This window comes from Phoenix dactylifera, chromosome 14, assembly GCF_051530095.1.
Source record: "Phoenix dactylifera cultivar Ajwa chromosome 14, Ajwa_hap1_PhDact_Kaust_v1.1, whole genome shotgun sequence".
Taxonomy (NCBI): domain Eukaryota; kingdom Viridiplantae; phylum Streptophyta; class Magnoliopsida; order Arecales; family Arecaceae; genus Phoenix; species Phoenix dactylifera.
Genome location: NC_143203.1, coordinates 22,140,365 through 22,164,185, shown reverse-complemented (window position 1 = coordinate 22,164,185; position 23,821 = coordinate 22,140,365). Strand labels below are relative to the sequence as shown.

Genomic DNA, 23,821 nt, shown 5'->3' with positions numbered 1-23,821 from the left:
CTTTGGTGAGTACAGTATGTCGCCGAGACTGGTAGTGGAGAGTGTCTGCGTGCAGGCGACGAAGCTCAGTCTCATCACATCTGTTGAAGGGACCTTGACAGCTTGGGATACTTGGAGGTTTTCTTTCTCCTTCTGCAGTTTTCCGTATGGTGTTTTTCACTTGGGAGCTCCCATCCCCGGTCAATTTTGACGAGTCTGTCATGAATGAAGGTACGTGGGGTGGTGCATGTTTTGTTATTTGAGACTCGTCTGCTAGGGTTGTAGCTGCCAGGGGCAATCAACTCTTTGACACATCGGCTCCGGTTCCGGGTGCGGAGCTATTGGCCGCTTGGGCGCGTCTTTGTTACGCCCGGCATGTCTTACGAGCTAGTTTCATTATTCTGGAGGAGGACTCGGCCACTGTCAATAGTTGGATTCGGGGGGCTCTAGGGGCAACGATTGTGCCCACTCGTTGTTGCAAGACATCTAGGTTATAGTGAGGGATAGCGGGGCCTTTCAGGCCAAGCATGTATTTCGTAAAATTAATGGGACTGCGGATTGGATAGTTTCTTATGCAGTCAGCCACTCTAGTAGCACCCTGTGGGTTGGTGATGGGGAGTTGCCTTTGACACTTCGAGGCATTCTATTTTTAATTTTATTAGGTGCATCCGAATCGGTTAGGCATGATTCATCCGCCTTAGCCAAAGCACAAAAGGAAGGTTGACCCGCGGAGATGCCATCTCCATCCAATAATATTACGTAAGGACTCCGCACTTCCACATTGGCTGCTGAGCCGCGGGCCCCAGCAATCCATTAAAAACCCGATTTGGGAAAGAAAAGAACCCAGCAGCCAAAGGTTGCAGCGATACGCGTGGGCGGCGCCGTCTGTTCCACCGCGCCGGGCCCCGTCGTTCCAAAACCATCGCTGTCTCCAATACATCTACTCCGAGCTCCAACCATAAGGCCCAGATTCCTCCCTCCCGCCTTCGCTCCTAATAGCATCTTTTTCTCTCGCGCCAACCTTCGAACACCTAATAGAAGCATGGACCTTTACACATCTTCTTCTCCCGTGCGCTCTTCTTCTTTGCTTCCCCCGAGACATGGGAGATCCGATGAGCTCGAAGAGGCTTATGATGAGACCATGCCGGGCCCTCTGTCTGTCTCTCGGAACGTTCCTGCGGACTTGCTGGAGAAGCTGGTCTATGATGCTCTGGTTTGGTGCTCTCTCCATGGGCTTGTCGTCGGGGACAAAGGCGTCCAGGTATCTTGACTCCAGTCTCCGAAAGCACTTTTGTTTCTTTCTTGTTCTTGTGATGATCTATATCGGCTCTTTTGAAGGCTTTCATTAAGATACTGCCAGTACGAGAAGTGGGAAACAACGATCCAAGGCCATCTATGACTTCATTATGACAGACAGACCATCGATAAATGCATAACATTGTAAGCTAAGATGAACTGGCCGGATTGAACATCTGTTGAAATTAAACAAGCCGATAAAGTCAGCGACTTCTTGTGTTGGTAACCTGTTTATAGACAGCTCTTTGTTCCTTGTAAAGCCGGCTTTGTTAGTGTAAACAAAAGAAAGGGACTAATGTCAGAATGCAGTGGTTATGTTTTGCTTGAGAACTTTCTGAAAACTACTGCTTTGTTTTGATGCGTGATAATCTTGAAGATTGCGGGGAGCTTGGGACAATGATACCTACTTGTTTTTCAAGGCTTATTTCACCCAACCTAAGTTTTCTCGAACAGATTATTGGACCAAGTACATGAGCTTTCAGTTCTAGCCTCTAGGTTGTTCTGCTGACCTTTTTCTTACTAAATTCTCAAGTAGAAACCTACAATACAATCTCTGGATAATTGCATTACCTTCTCACACACCTAGCATAACCCCATCTCTGATTCATCCGAGTTTAGGAACCTGACACTGGAAATGAGGCTCTGATTGGACATTGTTTTTAGTTAGGAAAGCACTGGCAGCTTGAAACATAAGCTTCTACAACAAAATTTGTTTTTAGAAGTTTTCTTAGGCTTTACAAGTGAATAGTTGAATTTGTTTCTCACAAGCATGATTATACTCATAGATGCGAATTTGTTGTATAATATATTACTGAAAGGTCAAAGGCATGAGCAAACGTATACTCACCAGCTTCTGGTGTTAGTTTTCAAGATTTTTGCAATTGTTGCTTAAACAAGTCATATTCGAGTTAAGTAGACATTTGTTGACCACTTTATGGGCTCTATGTAAAAAGGGTGCATTTCTACATGAAGGATTACATGGAGAGGCTTATATGTAATAGCAATCATGCCTTTTCACTTAGTATAAACCTGTAAAAATGTGCAACTTAAGAACAGGTATGTGGCCTAGAACCTCAATCATGTGGTAGCATTCTGGCTTAGAGGGAATTCTTTTTTTTTTTTTGGTTTCTGATCATAGGTGTAATCGTTAACTTCTATTATAAAGCTAACTCGATGCAATTGGTATGATCTCATGCGGATAAGTTTTTGAATGTTTGATAAGGGAACACATTCCAAAGAAGAATCAAGCACGAGTGTAGTGGTAAGTGTTGCATTAATGACAATGCTATGGCTGAAGATACCTTACTCAATGTGGTTGAATCTTTTTTCCCGAAGAGTTGGTTTGATATCAAAGAATCAATGGAGATATATGTAGTGATGAAGTCTTCCACAAGAGAACCATGTAGAGAATGACTCTTGGTTTTGTCTTTGAAGATGCTGGGCTGATAAAGATATTTCTTCTCCCATCTGCAAATTCAATAAATTTGCTAGCAAATATATGCATATTAAAATTAAAGAAATAAAGCTTCTGAAATTGCGACGATATGCTACATGAAGTGCTTGTAATTTTCCATGCTTCTAGTTCCATGATCTCTATAATGACCCAATTATGAACTATGACCGTTTATTGCATCTAACTGTCAGGGTGAGAGCCTTCCACTGAAAAAGGCGTGATAACATGTCAGTGTGGGGATGATCATATGGCAGTTGTGACAGATTTCTAAAGATTTAAAGATGTTTACCTTTTTCCCCCTTTTGGCATAGAGCATTTCAAGTTGGAGTTTCATTTTATCTTACCTATGGCATCAAATAATTTACATGCAAAAGTTCCTTCTCATTTTCTTTAATAGAATGAAAAGTCTTGTTCTGTTGATTCTTTTGACTAGTAGATGCTCTAAACAAAGATTTTAGATTTAGACTGCTTTAACATTATAAATGTGCATCATTTTTTTGCCTTACGTGCTTCAAATGCCTCTTGCTGATATAGGAAATAGAATTAAAATGTAGATATATTCACTTGCCACAAAAGGCGTGGCCTTCGCAAATTAAATTAAACATGGAACTTGCAGAGATCAGGAACAGATCCTGGCATTGGTCTGGTTCATGCCCCATTTACCCTGTTGCCCATGCCATTTCCAAAAGGTCACTGGAGGCAAGCATGTGAGTTAGCTCCGATTTTCAATGAGCTTGTAGATCGTGTGAGCTTGGATGGAAATTTTTTGCAAGATTCTTTATCCAGGTTTTTCCTAATCTCATGATGACCGGACCTTTATTTAACTCATGAGTTAGATGATATACTGGTTTAGTTGTAGATGGTGGTAATTTCTATTTTAGTGATCTTTAACATGTTTTAATAACTCAGTGTTTGGTCAACACACCAGACATGGTATACATTTTTCTTCGTAACTCATTTGTTTTTTTTTTTCACACATATTACTCAAGGTTTTCTTATTTGTTCTTCTTTTTGCTTGAGATAATACTTGGAATATTAAATTCTAGTAATAGTTATTATACTGTCTCTTTTCTAGGGGCAAAGATGCTGACAGTTTCAGATCAATTACATCATGCACCCAATGTAACATATGCATTTGGAATATAATGTTCCAAAGACATCCATTAGAGCTTGTTAGTTGTTATTGTTATAGCTCTGCCTTGTTCATATATAGATCTATGTATCATGTTGTGCACATACACCTTGCCAGTGTATATCGCATTTCATATATTGAAAATGATAACAAATCTCTTAACTTATGTCTGGGCTATTGACATTCAAAAGTTTTTTGCTGGCTTTATTATATCATTGCTCATCTCCAACATGTCCATTTACACTCTATTGAAGCCATACAATCATCTTCCTGCGCTCGTTGCATGAGATTTGGAGACTCTTGTTAGTGACTCGCCATTCCTGTTTTCAGCCTCCACAATTTGATAGTACTATCTAGTTGTCTCTTTTTGGTGCCCATCTAACTGGCTTCTTTGTTGGGTGGTGATTGTTGGATGATTGCCAGAATTTTGGCAACTATTTTGTTAGCTGGTTGCTAGACCATGGAGAATTTGACTTGATCCCGGAGGAGATGTCAAGGGTGATTTAAATTGTTCATCATCTCCAGATATTGATGAATTTGTTTGCCATTGTAGCCAAGTAAATAAAGCTTAGTTAGGAAGATTTTCATATTCTTTATGCTCTAAACAATGATGCATTAAGATATTGTGCATGTGCCATAAACTGTAAGGTCTCTGTAAGATATTAAGCCTTCCTTTTTTTGGTTCTTAGAAGTTTATCATGTTTGGCATCGGACTGTGTGAGTTCAGCAGTTAACCTCATGTTTTAGGAACATATTCTAGTGTTTATGAAGTTAATCACCATAGTGTAATGTATAATTCTAGTATTAAAGTCTCGGTGCCAATACCTATCTTGTTTTGCTCTTATGTCGGTAAGATATTGAGCAAGGTCAGGACAAACTGGGATGGACCAAAACGACCATTAACAACAAGAATAGAGAGAAAAAATATATATATAAAAAAATGTTTTGGGATGCATTGTTGTCCCAAGTGTTGAGAGTTGGGACACAACCATCCCAATCTGTCTCGGCCGGTACCAACCAGGACAGTTGGGACATTTCAGTTTATGAGAAAACCAATGTCTTGTGGGTGTCCTGAGTGGTTTGTTGAAATGATACAGTATCAGTGGGATGTGTTAGGAGCACTAGGTTGCAAATCCATGGTATAATTACTGGTGACCTTCAGTATGCTATTTTGACTATTGCATGGATTAGACAGTGCCTCCAATTTCAATTAGTCATTCTTTGTCATACTGATATTGCAGAACAAAGGAGGTGGATGCCTTTACTAGTGGACTCTTAGATATCCATTCAAAGATGCTTGAAATAAATAAAAGAGAGGTATTTCTTTAAACTTGATCTTTAGTTTGTTGTATAACGGTTCATTAGTTTATACTCAGTAATGTAGGAAAAGAAGCTTGTGAATATATTTTGACAGAATGAAATATTACCGGCTATATTTTTCCTTTTCATTTATTATTGTTTCTTTTTATTAATTGCTTTTCAATAACTTTGTCAGGACATTCGTTTGGGATTGCACCGGTCAGATTATATGCTGGATGCCGAAGCTAACCTACTATTTCAAATAGAACTAAATACCATTTCATCCTCGTTTCCTGGTCTTAGTTGCCTAGTAACCGAGCTTCACAGGTTAAGTAGCATAATTAATTTCTTAGATGGTATATTTGTTCTCTCTTTTTTCATTATAAAAAATCTTTTTTGGGGTTTGGTGCGGGCAGTACATACTGAATAGTATGCCCTGTACTGGCAATTACCAGAATCCATGCAAAATCATGATGTATTTGCACTTTAAGATGGTACTAAACATGAGTTGTTTATTTTTTTTTTCTAATATTTAGATTGTTGCAGCATAAAGATACCAAAACTGTATGCTGTTACCAATATGATATATTTGCTTTTCTCCTGTTTTTCTTCAACCTTTTTGATAGTTTTAAGATTTTAAAAATATTTTTTTGTTTTAGCCTTTTTTTATTCAAAACTGGAAACTGTCTACCAAAGTTGAAACTCATTCAGAACAGCTTAAACTGAGAGCAAAACTAAGATTTTGAACCTGATTTACGGAAAACTCATCAATCAATAATCGGCAGTTGAGCAATGATCTCATTGTTGGTTCAAAGACTAACAAATGGTGTCATGGGAAGGAGCTTGGTTGCTGGAAGTGGGAGCAGGTGCAGGAGTGGATTTAGGTGTGGGCATGGGGAAGCAAGTCTCTTGGAAAAATTTAGAATAAGGAAATACTTAGGAAGCGGATGTAGGGACAAGTTTCAAAGTGAGTATGCCACCTTTAGTAAAATTTTCTGGCTATCATGGAGAGGAGTGTTAGTAGCAATTAGATTTAGGGAAGTGCATGCTTGAAGCTTCCTACTGGTTTGTGGAAATGAGCAATCATCATAGATTTGTCAGGTCTCTGAGGTAAATTTAAAAGCGACAGATTATCCTTAACTTGATATTTAAAGGATGAATGCCAGAACTTCTTGATTGTTATTAGGACCATAATATAGAAAATAAAGATAAGGCATAAATAAATACCTATAGATAAATGTATCTAATTGAAGAAATAGCAGAACGTGCTTCTCACAAAATTTTTTCTCTTAATATTGTTATTTCTAGAGACTCCCTTCTTGAACTCCCTTTGTACAAGGTTGTAAAGCTCTACCATATCATAATATTTTCCATTTGCATGCAGAATTTTATGGTGTGGTTGCATCTCTGAAGTACATAAAATTAATCATAATTTGCTGGCTTGCAGGAATTTAATTAACCACTACGGGAAAGACCTAGAATTGGATTCAAGAAGAGTTCCTGGAAATACAGCCATTAGTCGATATGCAGAGGCATTAGCTAAAGCATGGAATGAGTATAACAATAGCAGGTCAAGTGTGTATGCATAAGTTTTTGTTTAGATTTAGAGAAGACTTGATGAATCTTCACTAACCATTTCAAAATTTTGTTGCTGTCCAGTGCTGTAGTAATGGTTGTTGTTCAAACTGAAGAGCATAATATGTATGACCAACATTGGCTCTGCACGCTGTTGAGGGAGATATATCCTTACACCTTGTACTGCTAGATTTTTATTTTCTCAAATGAGAGCATTACCGGACATCAGAATCTTGCAGAACCGTTTCCAGCAATTCTTGTACACAGACCTGTGATTTTTGAGGCCAAAGAACATGATATTTAACTAGTCTATACATTTGTTGGCTGAAGTTTTTTTTCTGTAGCAGCCTTTTTATGAAGGCAACCTTTTGATATCAGAAAAAAAATTAGACCATCTTTTATAATCTAATGGGCCTGTGCTATTTGATTAAACCAAAGTTATTGGATCATCCATCCTTTTATTTTTACATATTTATTCTACCAAACAGAGGCTGCTTCATCAGTCTAGTTTCTTGTCTCTTCGGATAATGTTCGATAGTTTAATTGCTTTTTAATAAGCAACTGGCATATCATTGTAAAATCTTGGTGGGTTTGCTGAAGTTATTTTCTTAACTTTCTAACACTCATGGTGTGGTCAGTGTTCGCAAAACTTTGGCAGAAATAGATGCAGAAGGGCGGGTTCTACCTGATGGAACTCTCCTTGTGTATGTCACTTTCTCTCAAAATTAACTCTCTTTAATGGTAGTTAGAAATGGAGGGCATATTTCCCTTGCATTATGATCTTCTGAATTTTGGGATTTCAATTTCAACTGTTTACAATCAGAGGTCTGTACATGCAGAGGTGGCCAAACAGTTGCTGTGGTCTATTTTAGGGCTGGCTATTCACCGAATGATTATCCTTCAGAATCAGTAAGAAGTATCATTTTGTCATTTCTAATTAGAACCTTCTATTTGGTATATGATGTCACAACTAATGAAGGTTACTGACTTACTGTGCAGTTATGAATATATGTAGCAATAATTCTCTTGGACTTTTTCATAGATAATTATATATTTATTTCTCTGATTATGCTTAGTTTCTTATATCCAGGAATGGAGAGCAAGGCTTTTGATGGAACAATCTAGTGCAATTAAGTGCCCATCAATATCCTACCATTTGGTTGGGACCAAGAAGATCCAACAAGAACTAGCAAAACCAAATGTGCTTGAAAGGTGACTTCATTATTATTACTTGTATTGAAATCTTGTTGGCTATATTATTTAATGGTCCTTGGCGTCATGTGAGTTTATTGTTACTGGTTAACTGGCGGAATCTTTGTACATACTGTATTGATTGCTCATATGGCATAAGCTTTTATGTTTTTTAACAAAAAGGAGTTTGTATTCTCAAATAGAGGAAAACAGAAGGAAAGGCTGTAAACAATTGACCAAAACAGGTGTATAGACTCTAGAGAACAAGATAAATAAATAAATAAGTTATCAGCTAGGGTTTAGCCATTTAAAAATGTTTCTTTGAAGATGAGCTTTAATTCTTGTGTGGGATTGCCTAATACCCTAGTGTCTTCCCTCTTCTACTCATAGTAGAGCTGGAGCATGCCGTGAACCAAGATTCGCCGTCTCAATACCGGTACAATATGGTATGCCCGGTATGGCAAACCTTGTTCTAAACGTTTAGAGAAATTTGGTTTTCTTAGATAGCTTCTGCTTCTCGAAACAATATGAAACTCTTGCATGATAGTGCACAGTGCCACTTCTTAAGCATAGCACTGTATCTGATTTTAGGAGTTGGCCTCCAATCAAAAGAGAGATATCCATTGAATTAATCTGGTTGTGGTGATTATAGCACTTTCAGCGAACTCAAACTTGTTCTCTACCTTCTTAGTTGCCCTTCATATTAGGGTTGAGCTATATTGTGTGTCCTGTATCAGTTGCTCAAACAGCAGTACGTCTCAGTGGCGGGTGTAACATTGTATGGGATTATTTTGATTGTTAGCATATTTGGGATTTTTCAGAGGATTAGTACATGTTAGGAACTAGTATGAAAATTTCCTTATTGAAAAATGGTTTGATGTACTGTTATGAACTTAATATGCCATTAGATCTCAATCATGCTCACTGAAGTTGTTGATCCAACATGTAGGCAATCTGAATAGATCACCAATCTGTATACTGGATAGTGGATACTGTTTCAAGTTATGCTTAATGAGCAGGCAACATGAATCCTGTTATGGCGAGAAATGATCAAGCTTGGTGACTAATTCTTGTGCAAATGACATACTGTAATTCTTCCTATTTATCTTGGTTAGTAAGCAAGGTTACTGCACTTGACAGAACAAGGTTAGAGTAAAGAAACTTGTCTGGTGGAAAAGTGGAACATGTCTTGTCATGTGGAAGAAGAACCTTGTTATATGGGAACATAATTATATGGCTAATATTATAAGAATATCATGACTTGTGCATTAGCTCTTGAGATGGGTGCAACTCCTAGTTGGAACAAGTCTATGTATGGGGAAGCACAATGTATTGTACGGCCGCTGATGGTGGTTAGTGATTTGTAGGAAGTCAATCTTGACAGTAGATTGTTATTGTTTTGCTATAGAGTTATCATGAATGAATTGAAGGTACAGGGTGGGGACAAGACGACATCCATGAAGTTGTGGATACTTTTTCTGGAATCCAAAAGCCTAGGACAAGTTGCATAATCTTGATGTATAAATCATATCATGTCTCTCCAGTCTCAATATTTATTATGATTATCTTAAGTTTCAACTAATTCCTTGAAACCAAAACTAATTTGTTTCAGTTTCAGTTGGAACCAATCAGAAAATATGGCCAGTTTCACAGTTTTGGCAAAACTACCTTACTTGGCAAAAATGAAAATGTAGATATTGACAATTTGTGCAAATTTTTATATATTTTCCTTATTTTTTTGAATCTCAGGAAGCATATTTATAAATAATACTTGGATTTTGCAAGTTTTGAGATGATTTCTAATCAAGTTCATATTTTATAGTCATGTAACTTATGATGTTCTAATTTGTCATCAAATATTAATTTAATTATATCCTTAAGTCATGTGAAACTACCAAAGTAGTGCATTGAAAGGTCTCAAACAATACAGTGCACCATAAATAATGTCTTTTCACACCTTATTTATTTTTTACATATTTTATTGATTTTTTGGATTTTTAATTTTGGCTAAATCTGATGTATATGGACTTTGCAACCACATAATTGTGAAAATTGCCAAAACTGAAACTCATCAGGCCTGGCTGAAACCAAATCCAATATGGAGTTTGAACCAATCATGGCAAGGCACAAGTTCTTGTCGGTCTCCATTATAGGTGTTATGAACTTCAAAGTGTGAGCAAATAATAAATCAAACTCCAGTGAAAAGTAAGTTGAACACGTCCTAGTTAAGACTTGATTAGGCATGTCAGGGCCTAGCATATATGAAAGCGTAAGTGGAAGCAGAGATTTTGAGATTTATATGCACTGGAAAAAGAATATTTATATTTATTTTGTTCTCTGACATGTTAACTTTTTTCTGAGCACAATACATAAATTTATATTGACTTTCAAGGCAGTCATTATTACTATGAAAAGTTTATTCTTAATCTAAGAAAAGAAATCTGTAGTGATTGTTATTACACAGTTGATGGTTTACATAGTGTAAAATTTCACTGATAATCTGATGATTTTTTTTTTTAAAGAAAGAAATCCATCTTTACATTCACATTTGTTTCATCTACCCATAAATATCAATATTTTGTATTCAAATAGAATTTTATGCTTAAGACAAAGGTGGTTTCATCCATTTTGTTTACATCAAATTTCTTGCAAAAGCAAATGAAGATTATCTTTGGAGCTTAACTATTTTTCCTACATATTTCCTGTGCTTTTATATGATAGAATTCCTGAACTACTTGGAGCTTTAAACATTATGAGAATGTTTTTCCCTTAGTGTTTTTAAGGCATAAAGTGGTACATTTGAATTATCAAATTCTAAGAGGAACTTTTACTTTTAATTTATTAATGCATAATTGTTGCTATTAGAGCACCATTTTTTCACGCTATATGCATCTACTTTTATCTCATTACAGAACAAGTTCCTTCGCTTTCTCTTGTTTTTAATCTTCTGTTCTCAGTGTAGTGTTTTTTTATTAGCAGAATGAGAGGTGCCCATTGTTCTTTCTCATTTGTTTTTCTTAAGGACTTTGAAGCTATTTTTTGAAAGATGTAATTATTTTGCTTAGCTCTTTCACCCTATTAAGAACTTAAAATCTGAAACATCTTATTTTTAATCTCTTTGTAAAAGTTAAGGTCAAGTTAGCCTAGTCAGGCTCACTGTTAGCTTTTGATACTGATAACCAAGAAAACCACATCTCTATATGAATGTGTTCCTTAATATTGATCAACTTTAGGTATCTGCAAATGTTGGTTTTATCATAACATGCATCTGCCTTCATCACTATTATGCAAGAACGCTCTGAAATGTGAGATAAGAAGATAGTGGACCTGATTTGAGTGTCTTCTGGAAAAAATAAGACTTATATATTCAGAATCAGTAATTTTTTCTTATGAGAAAAATCAATATCATGACTAGCCTTTGATTTACATAATTGTAATTTTATCATGTCAAATAATATTTTATAACTCTGCTTATTTTCATAATATTGTTTAAGGCAAGCTAAAGAATAATTATGTGTTTGCTTCAGAATATTGCTTTTTCAAAATTAACTCACATCCAGACTGGGGAATGTTGTGCTGCGAAATTATGTTAAGGTTTCTGAACTTAATTTTTTATAGTGTCTTTACTATAGTTGGCTGAACCTTAATGTAGTGGACTAGAGATTTTTGTCTCATGGTGAACATATAAAGCTGTTTTACAGTTTTTTTTTTTTTGATACTATTGGATGGATCATTTGTTTCTGTTTAGCTAGCATCTCTATTTAAATTATAATTTTGCATTTGTTCATTGCTATTCTCCTTGCCTTACAGGTTTCTTGAGAATGAAGATGATATTGCAAAACTGCGGAAATGTTTTGCAGGGTTGTGGAGTTTGGAAAATGCAGAAGCTGTGAAGTCTGCTATTGAAAGACCTGAGTTCTTTGTGCTCAAACCCCAACGAGAAGGAGGAGGTTTAGTTTTTCAAGTTTCAGCAATCTGTTCCAGTCATCTTCCTGTTCTCATTCCCCGTTTGTCCTGACATTGTGGTTTATGATATCATTCACCTCCAGGGAACAACATTTATGGTGACAATATAAGGGAAACACTGATTAGGCTGCAGCAGGAAGGGAGTGAGCAAGCTGCTGCATATATTCTGATGCAAAGGATCTTTCCAAAAGCTTCTCTTGCTTATCTGGTCCGGAAAGGTATTTGTCATCAGGACCATGCCATTTCAGAACTTGGGATATATGGTGCCTATTTACGGTAATGGACATCTTGGTCTTGGCATCTCTGTTTACAATTCCATGTTGTTTACCATTTGATGATGAAGAACATACTGTTAAACACTCTGGCTTTCAATTAATAGAAACAAAGATAAGGTGATCATGAATGATCAATGTGGTTACCTGATGCGGACGAAGGTTTCTTCATCAAATGAAGGTGGGGTTGCTTCTGGGTTTGCAGTCTTGGATAGTATCTATCTAACTTGACAAAGCATTTCTACTAAGGTAACCAACCACCAAACAAGTTGCTGCTGCATGGTTTAAGAGACTGTTTATAGTAGACAGAATTTTGGTTGAGATATTGACTTGGGACTATCATTTTTTTTTTTGTTTACAAATTTTCTTTAGCATTTGATACAAATTGTAAGGGCACTGGGTGATTTCATTCTTTCTTGTGTTACTTAGAAGCTTATGGTAATGTCCAAGTTACATTAGTCCCTTGTCTGCTTGATAACCCAGAGCACAATTAAATATATAATCCCTCAGTTCTATTCTGGATGTGGAGCCATCATCAACTCTACCGGTCATTGATAAAGGATCAAACCACACTAAAATTTTGACAAGGCTGCGTGAAAAAACCAATTGTTTTGCCAACAACTTTGAAAATCTTTTGTATTATTTCCTGTCTTCGATTTATTGTTCTATGTTTCTTTAGTTAGTGATATGACTAATCCAGATGAAAATCAGCCTTTCTTGCAGCATGCCTACTTTCATTTGATTAGCATGTCTCCTGAAATTTATTAAATGGAAAATGTTAGCTTTTGAAAATCTTTAATTTGACTGTATAAGAAAAGGCTCTTGATCTTTTAAAAAATGGAAAGAACTGGTTCCATAAGTTCTCATTGCTGAGATTTTAACCTTTTTGTGGTGAAATGTACTTCGTTGAATTTTAATTGTCAGCTGCTGCAGGTTATTGCCTGTGGAGTGTAGTAGACAGTTTGTCAGGATGTCAAAGAAACGACGAGGAATTCTTTATCATCTATGCATAATACACAGCATTTCATTCTGACAGAAACACTACATTTTTTTCTTTATTTCCTAGAAAAAATGTATCGGTATATGCTCTCAGACAAATTGCGTTGGAGCAAAATATTATGTAACCATCCTCTTGGACACAGAATATGTTAGTGTGCTGAAAATTATGGTGCAAGTGTTGTCTATTGGCAATGTCCAACAGCTATTCTGGAAATAAACAATTCAGAGCCAATTCTACGATTGTGCTGATTTCATTTCTTGATGGTAGATGCTGCATTTGTCATTTGACTGCTGCATGTGTTCTTCATGATTTCTCTCCTTTTTCAACCTCATGAGTCAAGATCACCCAATAGCACAAGGTTAGCTTTAGTCCTTCACTTCTGTCGCCATCACTGATACCATCCCTGTCAGCCAGATGGGATCCTCGAGTAAGATGTCTTATGGAACTTGATCTAATGAAACAAAATCAGACTCATTTTCAGCATAATTCTTATGCTTGCACTGACAGGTGTCCAGCATAGAAATTCTATGATGTTAAAGAAGGGCTCGATGCTGATGAGACCATGCATTTTGGTTGCTGGCCAATTGATACCTATTGGCATGTATCCCTTTTTTTTCCACTTGTATCCTCGAATTGCCTTCCTGATCAGAAATATTGTCAGGGTGAGAGATCTGAAGGAACTGTAGAAAATCCAATCACCGCAAACATTTAAAATGGAAAACTTCAACAATTTTCACTCCAGCCGTCTTCTCTAGCTATATTATCTTTGTATATGATGCTTCTGAAATCCGAATACTATAAAGGTGCTTATATGAAGTGCCTTTCCTAAGGATTAACCTTGTCTATATGCTTACATACGATGGGCAAGAACAACAAATCTCGGCCTGCAGAGCCTACATCAGTGCTGATCACTGACACATAATTTGGGCGAGTAAAAGCTGGCTTTCTGAATTTCCTGGAATGGATTTTGGTGATCAAAGCTGATTCAGAAACAGTAATGTTCAATTCATGGAAGTAGAAGCATGATAATGGTTTCCTGGTCGGAATTACAGTGTCTTGTCATTGAGAAAAAGAGATGCAGCAGCAAATGATCCACGAAGTAGCCTGATCCCATACCTATGAAAACAGTAGGTGGATCAATTAGTAACTACATCAATACAATAATATGCTTCTATGCTGGCTGCTACTGAAATTACTCGATCTCTGCATGAAAAGACTGGTTCACTTGAAACACCATTCATGTATTCCATTTGCAATTACTAATTATATATAAAAAAACCCTGCATCCATGTGAGGATCAGTCATTCATGGGCTTAATTGGAAAACAATTGCCTTTTGTTCATTTGACAGTTAGAAACGTTACGATGAGGACAATCATTCCATTAGCTGGGATCATAATGAGACGTACCAGAAATATGACATAGAGGGGTCACTTTATAATCTGAAATCTTGTTCAGCCTTTGTTACAACCTTTGTTTCAAGCACAAATTGATCACATGTAATCAACCTTTTGAAATCATTACACCAGCATACAGAAGTGAAAGGTCGAGAACTAAACAGGTAGACCAAGGTGACTGCAAGAAAGGACATCATGTGTGGACATCACAGCTCATCCTTAGGTTCATAAAAACATTCCTCATCCCAATAGTAAGGAAATTTCAATTTGGCTGCAGTATGGGGCATGCTCCAGTCATCATAGATGAACCTGCACAAAAGAAAATTTATTAAAAAGTTGATCCTAGTGCATCATGTTCCAACATAACTTGAGCATATCCTGGTCTGCACAATAACAACCAACATTTAAAAGAATTAAGAACACTTAAAGGGTTAAAAAAGGAAAAAAAAAATCATTTTTTCCCCTACAAATTCAATATTAAGTTCCTTTCATGCATATAGTTTGCAATTTATATTGCCAACATTTTTAATGTCTTTTGAAAAGAAAAATTATAAAAGGACATTGAAGTGGCAAAAGAGCATCATCTGTGATGCCTATGGATTGCCCTGTTCTTTAAAATTATAGAAACAGCATATAATTTGAAGTTGCTGCTGTACATACATAGAAAGATTATTCAAAAAGAAAAGGGAAAAAATAGATCTGTTGTTTGCATGCGACTAAATCTTTCTTGCTTAATAAATTGTACAAGGCATGGTGAAGAATTCCATTATAGTTATTCATATCCACCAATATTTTTAAAAAACTTCATTTCAAGAATTTGTTTATGAGTAGTTAGTTTATTAACACAGCACAAAAATGACAAAGCTAATGCCAAGCATAAATTAGCTGCATAAGGTAATCTGTTTATGAGTATCTGAAGTTCTGAACCATATCCATTCTGGTAATTGGGTTGATGACTACCAGAAAAATTTAGCTAACACAACTAGAAAAAAGAAAGGATATAAATTGAGTCCATTGAATCAAGGTTAGCCGAACCGGCACTGGGACCATACTAGTCAGCTACCGGTTCGGTACAGGATAACCCGGGCGGTTCATCTTGGTTCGACAGATCATATATTCAAGCTTTTTGGAAAGAGGAGGGCGAACCGGTTCCATTCCGAACCGTCTGTTCGAAGCGGTTCACGGCATTTTCCAAAAATACCGGCTGAATTATGGTTCTTCGCTAGTTCAGTTCAGTACGAGGTCTAGGGCATTGAGTGGGCCCATAGCAATCAGAAAGGCCATTTTATCATGGTTGGGAGTGGGACGGCAACAGATCGAAGAGACCAAGACAAGGCGGAAGCCTGAAGCAATACTAGTCATCAGGGGAGGACAGGGCAACAAAAGTCAATGAAGCCAGAAAAATGTTTGGTGGAAACTGAGAAAAGGATGATGAGGAAGGAGGAAACATGGAGAAGGGGAGGAGTAAAAGGAGAAGAAAAGACGAGAGATAGTAGAAAGAGGAAAAGGAGCTCTGAATTTATGGACATAAGAATAATTCTTATACAAATAAATATGTTTCAGATTCAGCCTTCCAGTTTCACTGAAGTTGGCTAGCATGTGATCTGAGCTTAAAATTTTCAAACCAGCCAGTACCCAAGCCAAAATTGATCAGGCCAAGCCCAAACAATTTGACACTGGGCGCTGTGGTCATCAAGCCAGCCTAGGCTCAGTATGACCCTCTAACAAAATTGCAGCTATAAATATCTTCTGCATTGATGGGTTTCTAACTTTGACACTACTGTGTGGCACATTACAGAAAATATCAAGACAATCATGAGTGAAGATTTTATTGCACAAAAAGAAAAACTGAAATTCAAATTGCAAGGACCAAGAATTCGGGCATATCAGTGTTGACTGCCACTTGAATGAAAATATAGTAGAAAATGTCAGATCTAAAGAAAATAGAACTAGCCACTGAATAACAGTCAACACCATCTTTCACATAATATGTGGTAAAAGCAGAATTCGATTTTGCTAGTGCCATGTATCATTAACAATAAGAATGACAGGTTTCCATTATAGGCACTACAGAAGGATTGATATGTTAAGGATGTTGGTTTGCCCTATCAAAAATTATGAGATCATCTAGGCCACTTCCTTCCATCTATGTAAGTATCCGCAGAAGTTGACCTTTGTTCCCTGAAGCTGATAAATGACCACTGTGAAACATTCATAGATATGATGCAGTCTGTAAAACATCATATTATGATTTTTAAGGTCATGCACAATATATTTATTCAATAGAATAAAAAATATAAGGTCAAGTACTAACACTTTGATAGGTGGACGTGATATTACAACTAGCATCTGCAAATCCTCATTCTCATCTGTATTCCAAACCTGCACATTATAATATATCTTAACTCAAGAACAACCATTAAAATGTCAGATATCTCTGAAAAATATGAAAAAGAAAAATGAATTTGATCCTTTTTTTTACAAGCTATCAGAATTCTTACACTACAAATTAGTAACAAGAGAGTTGCACCTTAAAGTGATCAAAAATATGATGTATAAATTTAAATATGAGTACGTTATTATCAATGTCCAGATTTTGGCCATTTGATTTAAATATTTTCTTAGACAAGATAATGGAAGAGAAGTTTATATCCAACCTTTTCATGTAATGACACCTCTTTACATCTAGAGTTTCCAACATGTTATAAGCCCCCAATCAACTCTTAGCTATGACAAATGCTTTTGCTTTCTTATTCACTAGAAAAATATAGAAAACAAACTAGAGTTTCTAGAGTTTCTTATTCACACACAACTTGCTCCCATATTATAACAGCCATATGGCCATGCTAGTAGAATCTAAGCTGTATCGACAATATCTAAGTGCATGACACATTATCCACGAACTTAATCCCTTGCACTCAAAGAGTAGATATGATGTCAAATATGTGTAGATAAGCCATTTAAAGTACTTTTTTGGACAAAATAAATAAATAGAAAGGATAATGTATTTGCAGTTTTACCATTTATAAAATATGGAGCGCCTCTATGTTGCTAGAACCAGAAACCACCTTGCAGGTACAAGTCTTACAAACATAACCATAATGATAACCATCCAGCCTTATCCCTACAATTTGTGATCGGATATATCAATCCTCGTTTGCCAACAATTCATATCTAGGACCATCTATGATGTTATTTCAAGATTTTCCATGTTGTCTTCTCACAACCTTCATCTATATTACCTTTAGGTCTTTACTTGCAATATTTCACTAAAAACATTCAGTAAAACAAATGCACTCCAACACAGGTTCTATGTGCACATATCAATGCCATGTAACTTATTTGGGATAATCAATTCAGAGCAACATGGGTACCACTTGACATGCCTTGTGTCCTTGGTCATAAGGCAAAGAGTATAGCAAAATGTGTTGGCAGTGGGGAAGGTAAAAGGGAGAAATAAGAGCGCAATCTCTCACATGAAGAAAACCAGACAAGTCCCGTAGCGTTCAATTTTTGAATGCAGTATATAAAATTACCTAAAGTGCCCTATCTGGGTAAAATACATAAATATAAGCTTTAAAGCCGTCTAATAGATGCTTCTAAGGGTATAATATAAAAGGCTTGCAGAAATTAATCTAAGAGCATGTTTGGTTGGGGGGAGTTAGACTTTTGAATGGGAAGGGGAATGAGTAACTCTTATTCTAGCTATTTGGTTGGGAGGAAGTCCAATCCCATTCCGATTACATGGAGGAATGGGAATGCCCCAATCCCCCAAATCCAATTCCGACTCTCCTCTAGTATTCAAAAACCATTCCTATTTTGATTCTGATTCCGATCACGAACCAAATATGTCAGGGGATATGGCTATTTCGATTCTTATTCCAATCCATTCCGATTCCGGTCGTGAACCAAACAGCCCTAACATCATTGCTAAGTGTGCGTTGACCCATGCACTGATTTGTTTATTCTGCATGTTGCATACTCATTGTTTTGTCGGATGCTTACCATTATATTTTAACTTACCACCTTTTGATCGTATGCATATCTAATATTCCCATAAGTGGATGTTGCATTTTACAATTCTTATTATCTGATTAGCATTTCATTTTCACAAAGATCACCTAAATCTGATAAAACCATCAGCCTCGAATTTTTGGTTTTGACATGAATCTGGTTAAAAATCAATCTCTCCAAACAATAATAGATCTATTACTTTTCCCCTTCAGTACCACTGAAGATTGGAAAACATCTAGTCATCATGGGACCATCATTCAACCAAAGCATGTACATGCCTTTATTATGCAATCTCACAACTCAAGAAGGCTTCTATCTTTTTTTATTGTCCGGATAGTTCAGTAAAACAACCTTCACGGATGGATTTGATCAATCTTATTGGAATTTCACCTATCTTGTTCCAAGACCCCATCCACATGAAGTTTTGCAGGCAACCATCGACCTTTTCAATTGTCTTGGTACATACCAAGAAAGCATTAAGCCAATACAATAAAAGAATGGAGGGCATATTTTATGAGTTCCAAATGGGCTGCAATTGAGATGAAATGGTTGCATCAGTATCCATCGGGTCCACACTAGATTTCTGGTCAAGCATTCTATGGGAAACAAGCGGTTCCAAGAACTTTCTGGAAAGTATTACATCAAATTTCATTAACCAAGAAGTCTAACACCTAAATTACTGAAACAAACCAATCTCTTTATATGATTAAACACTTCAAGTTATATTTTATGTCCATCAACATGAGTATGCTATATGCAATTAAGTTTAAACTTTAAACTGATCAGACTAGTACAATTGTAGGTCATGGACTGCAATACCTGATGCGGATCATTCATGGGTATAGAGAATGTGCTATTTGAATAGATGGCAAGCTCCTGAGGCTTTCCTGGATTTTTAAATGAACTTGAGCCAAGCAAAAGAGTGCCCCTCCCTTTTAAGACAACAAATACCTCTTCACAGGAGTGCCTGTGGATTGGTGTCCGTGTGCCTGGAGCAAAAGTCTGAAGCCATAGCTCAACCTGGAAAGAACATAAATATCATGTATAATGGACATAAATATTTTGCATATTTCATATTTTAAAGTAGAAGAAACAACAGGTTTATATTAAAGTAGAATCATGATCACATAAAAAAAAAGGTAGATAAAAATAAATCATTTAGTTAACTTTGTACCCCAAAATTCTTTACATAGACAAACAGATAGAGAAGGAGGACAAATAGAGCAAAAATATAGAGAGGACAAGGAGAGTTCATTATGGTTACGATTATCCTATTTTTAGAAAATCTTATGATGTCCAAATGATGGTTCAAAACCCAATACGGGTAGATCAAGAGATTACTATTTCACATTTTAAATATTCCAAATTTCCCTATAATTGCAGTTTTCCTAATGTAATTAAATAATCTGCTACAATCTTGAAAGGAAAATTCTACGAGAAGTTTGCAACACTTTAATCTATAATCAATCTCCTGAATCTCAACTTGCGCATCTAGAAGATTGTATCAGACGAATACTGCAAGTTCTTTGCAACATGTTTTGCCAAACTTAACATTTAAGAAAGACAAGAAAATGATTACTAGCAAAAGTCAACAGGTGTTTCGTCACTAAATAGGTTAATAACAACAATTCATTGAGAAATTTAACAAGAATGAATAATGAAGCTGACTATTGAACTCCGCAGTTACCTCTTTCATTCCATATGAAAGAGCACCTGCAATGGTTATGTGTGCCAGACCTCCTCTCCCGAAGTTACTTTGAGGTATATCACTTATATTTCTGACCAATGGGGAACCTAGCATAGGGAAAATAGGGATCAATTCACATTAAAGACAAAATAAATAAATAATAATAATAATGGACAACAAAATCAAATTTTATTCAACTCTAGAATGAATATAAAATGGCAAGGAACATTCAAAGATTAATTGGATTAGGCTGTAAAGTTCAAAAACTGATGGCTTTTTTCATCTATGCATTATACAGAGATCTAAAGAGGAGAGAGTTTTATCGGCTTCGATAAAATGAAGTACTATTAGAAGGAGTATACGAATGGGGGCATATTAAAATCTTATAATTATATTCAAGCAATATGACGAAAGCCTCAATAGTTCAAGTAGTTAAGGTAACATGGGTAGGGCTGTATTTTTGGCTCTATTACAAGATTTTCCCAATTTTCATAAAAGAGTCCCTTGATGATATAGTGGATTTCTTTGCTTTTGTTCTTTGCATTATGTAATTTAATGGCACAATATCTTTTGTGAATACAACACTAAAAGAAGATAATAGAATTAAGGTTTGGAGAATCCAAAATATGGTTCAGCCATAGTTGTATGTAAGGAAAGCAAATTTAGACTCCACGAGGAAATTGAGGTACTAGTCAAAAGCAATAGCCAAAAAATAATGAAAAACAGTTATTTTTAATAATTTGGATCTCTGATTACAGAAGATTAAAAAAAAATCAAAAGAAAATCTTGACTCTATATATCAAAGATGAGATGATGAGGTTCAAAAGTGCTTTCATAAAATTGTGTAAGTTAGTGCTATAATTGGCACCAACCTAAGTTCCTTTTACATCTTAACCACTAAACTATGCATGAGATACCAGGGATTGCCCAGTTGTTTATCTACTGATCAAGGGGCATGCCTATGCACATAAAAACTCACATAAATTATCAGATACATGCCTAAATGCAAATGTAATCCTTTCTAATGAGGCTTAATCAATCGACTCTATTAGAACTAAGATCTCTTTCTTTTGGTAATGGCGTGATAAGAAATAATTCCATTGATTCTCAACGTCCATAAAAGGTTAACATTAACGGAGAATATTTCAATTTCAAGCCAATTTATGATGCTAGTCATCAATTTGAAGTCAAGAAGCTTCCGGAAAGATGATTTTGCCCTACGCTTCCAATATCCAACTTCAGAAGTCTCTCCATTTCACATACATTGAATACAGAAAATGAATTGAACAAGATCGTCAGGAATGTAACAGAAACACAAGTTTGACTGGCCTCAATCTCCATAAAACTCAGAATTACTGCAGAAGAAAGTGGGCGACTATGAGACTATATGGGAGGAGCACCAGCAATGGTGTGCAAGAAAATTAGCAAAAAGATAGCGACTAAACAGAGAGACCTGAGGGACCTTTGTTATCAGAACATTGAGAGGAGACATCGGCTGCTCCCATGGCAGAGAAGAGGAAGAAGAAGGGAAGAACGTAGTTGGCATGCGCAGGACCGCTCATTTTGCCTGATGGTTTCTGGAATGCGGGTTTTACGCGACTCTGCAAGACTGCAAGAGGAACGGGAACGTAATTAATTGTCAACCTCCAGTCCTTGTTTCCTCACAGCAAACATAAACTAGTATTTTACGAATGGTTTGATATAATTCTACCATCGTAGCAGAAGAAGAAGAAGAAACCACATGCAAAGAAGCTTTTCAACCATTCAGCAACAGAAAGAAGAGTCTTTGCATTAAGCGAACTAATCCAAAACGAGAATTCTAAAGCTAGAAGCAATTTGCGATCAAAATTACCAATCCTTGCTACTAATTTCTGAAAAGAAAAGCATGATGTCCAGGGAAACCAAAGCCGACCTGGAATCCGATGGTCTCAGGGAGGTAGTGGTGGTCGCTGGTGGCGGTGAGCTCAGATTGCGGTGGAAACCTTGTAAAAATTAGGGGATTAGAGAGCAGAAGGCGAGGGTCGAAGAATCAAAAAAATATGAAAGAGAGGGTCACCGAATACCGTGATGGTGGGGGACGTTGTCGAGGTAGCGGAAGCCGGCGGACTGACCGGAGACTCGGCAGCAGCTGGGGCCGGCGAGAAGAGGAGAAAGGTAGAGATTGTGTGTTCGTGGGAGAGCTGGAGGCCGAGTGAACTCCGGTAGAGAGCCATAATTCCAGGCCGAGCCCGATCCAGGCCCGAGCGATTCCTTTCGTTTGACACCTTATTTCAGACTGGGCCGCATCTAAATATTTGATGGCCCAAATCGAATCGGATATTTGCATATTTACACTTATATTTATTTTATTTGACAAATATAAATATAAATATTAAATATAAAAATTTATATTGACTTTTATTTTAAATAAATATGGATATAAATTGAATGCCATATATATATATATATATATATATATATTAGATAATTAAATTTATGGCCACAAAATCAAAGATATTACTAAGTTGGGGATAAATCAAGTTAATTGCATGTTAATATAATAATTTACTTTTTTAAAAAGTTTATGAGTGCTATATAAAATTAAATAGAGTTACAAATGCAATAAAATATTCAGATACGAATTAGATAGTTGTCTATTCATATCCATATTTATTTTTCTTTGACGAATATAGATACAGATACAGATATTAGTCGGATGTTCAAATTTTTATCCCTATCTAAATAGTTTCGAATATTAAAAAAAAATCCGAACGAATATATCTGATCCTCTCTCACCCATACTTTTTATAGCGAAATATGTATCCACAAAACTCATACTCTTAACCTTATTTGGACCCACATATAGGGTAATTTTAGAAGATTTAGCCCAAGCTGAAATTTTTTGCCCAAAGCCCAATTCACTTGATATATGTGCAGACTGTAGGAACTAGAGAATGAAAAAGTAAGAAAGAAAAATACTTCAAGGCATGTTATTATGTTGTTTTCCTTAAGACAATATTTGCCCCCACCACTTGTGTGCAAAAGGGATCAGCCACAATTTATCTGCAGAATACAATGGAGCTCAGAAAAATTTGTTTGTTTGATAGCATTTTGCACTACGGATATCAAACCAGAAAACACCTAAGAATTGGGCTATAATGGCAATACTAAAAGAGGCAAAATTTGAGAAGAAAAAAATAAAAGTGTTGTCTATAATTTTTCTACAGTAGAGTTGTCTTTTTATAGTGTTTTTGATGTCTCTTCGGTCACAATATTTGTTTGAATAGTTAAAACTTTCCAGACTGTAGAGTCACCTCCTTTTAGCCTGAAGAATCACCTCTTTTCATACAACCACCATTTGTGCCTGTTCAAAGAGTCATCTCTTTTCACCCTCAACTTTCTTTCTAGAGTCACATCTTTTCAGAAAAACAACATCCAAAACAAACAAACATATATATATATATATATATATATATATATATATATATATATATATATATATAATTTAGAAAATTTTCCAACACAGGCTGAATCTAGATTTAGATGTTGGTCATGGTTCTTAAAACTCGTTATATCAGTTAT

General features: G+C 36.1%; 2 protein-coding genes across 6 annotated transcripts; one reads left to right on the top strand and one right to left on the bottom strand.

The window, feature by feature from the left end:
- The first annotated feature begins 654 nt into the window (after positions 1 to 654).
- Positions 655 to 13,416, top strand: GSH2 (glutathione synthetase 2). Of its 4 annotated transcripts, XM_008795433.6 has the most exons (13): positions 655 to 1,240; positions 3,345 to 3,514; positions 5,102 to 5,177; positions 5,356 to 5,486; positions 6,607 to 6,729; positions 6,819 to 6,899; positions 7,358 to 7,438; positions 7,574 to 7,643; positions 7,825 to 7,946; positions 11,736 to 11,875; positions 11,975 to 12,167; positions 12,271 to 12,412; positions 13,097 to 13,416. In XM_008795433.6, exons 1-12 carry the CDS (start codon positions 1,022 to 1,024, stop codon positions 12,392 to 12,394), a joined length of 1,530 nt encoding a protein of 509 aa, XP_008793655.4. In that variant the 5' UTR covers positions 655 to 1,021; the 3' UTR covers positions 12,395 to 12,412; positions 13,097 to 13,416. The 4 variants fall into 4 exon arrangements, with proteins under 4 accessions (XP_008793655.4, XP_088566360.2, XP_008793656.4 ...); XM_088710234.2 differs by lacking the exon at positions 3,345 to 3,514 and having other exon boundaries at positions 825 to 1,240; XM_008795434.6 differs by lacking the exon at positions 12,271 to 12,412 and having other exon boundaries at positions 831 to 1,240.
- A 1,163-nt stretch (positions 13,417 to 14,579) lies between these two features.
- On the bottom strand, positions 14,580 to 22,490 carry ABP1 (endoplasmic reticulum auxin binding protein 1). 2 transcript variants are annotated; one of them, XM_008795429.5, is made up of 7 exons: positions 22,324 to 22,490; positions 22,173 to 22,242; positions 21,714 to 21,869; positions 20,261 to 20,367; positions 19,393 to 19,593; positions 16,874 to 16,941; positions 14,580 to 14,868 (listed from the first exon to the last, which is right to left on the bottom strand). In XM_008795429.5, the coding sequence occupies exons 3-7, from the start codon at positions 21,820 to 21,822 to the stop codon at positions 14,766 to 14,768; spliced, it is 588 nt and encodes a 195-aa protein (XP_008793651.3). In that variant the 5' UTR covers positions 21,823 to 21,869; positions 22,173 to 22,242; positions 22,324 to 22,490; the 3' UTR covers positions 14,580 to 14,765. The 2 variants fall into 2 exon arrangements, with proteins under 2 accessions (XP_008793651.3, XP_008793654.3); XM_008795432.5 differs by having other exon boundaries at positions 21,723 to 21,869; positions 22,324 to 22,481.
- Positions 22,491 to 23,821: the final 1,331 nt, after the last annotated feature.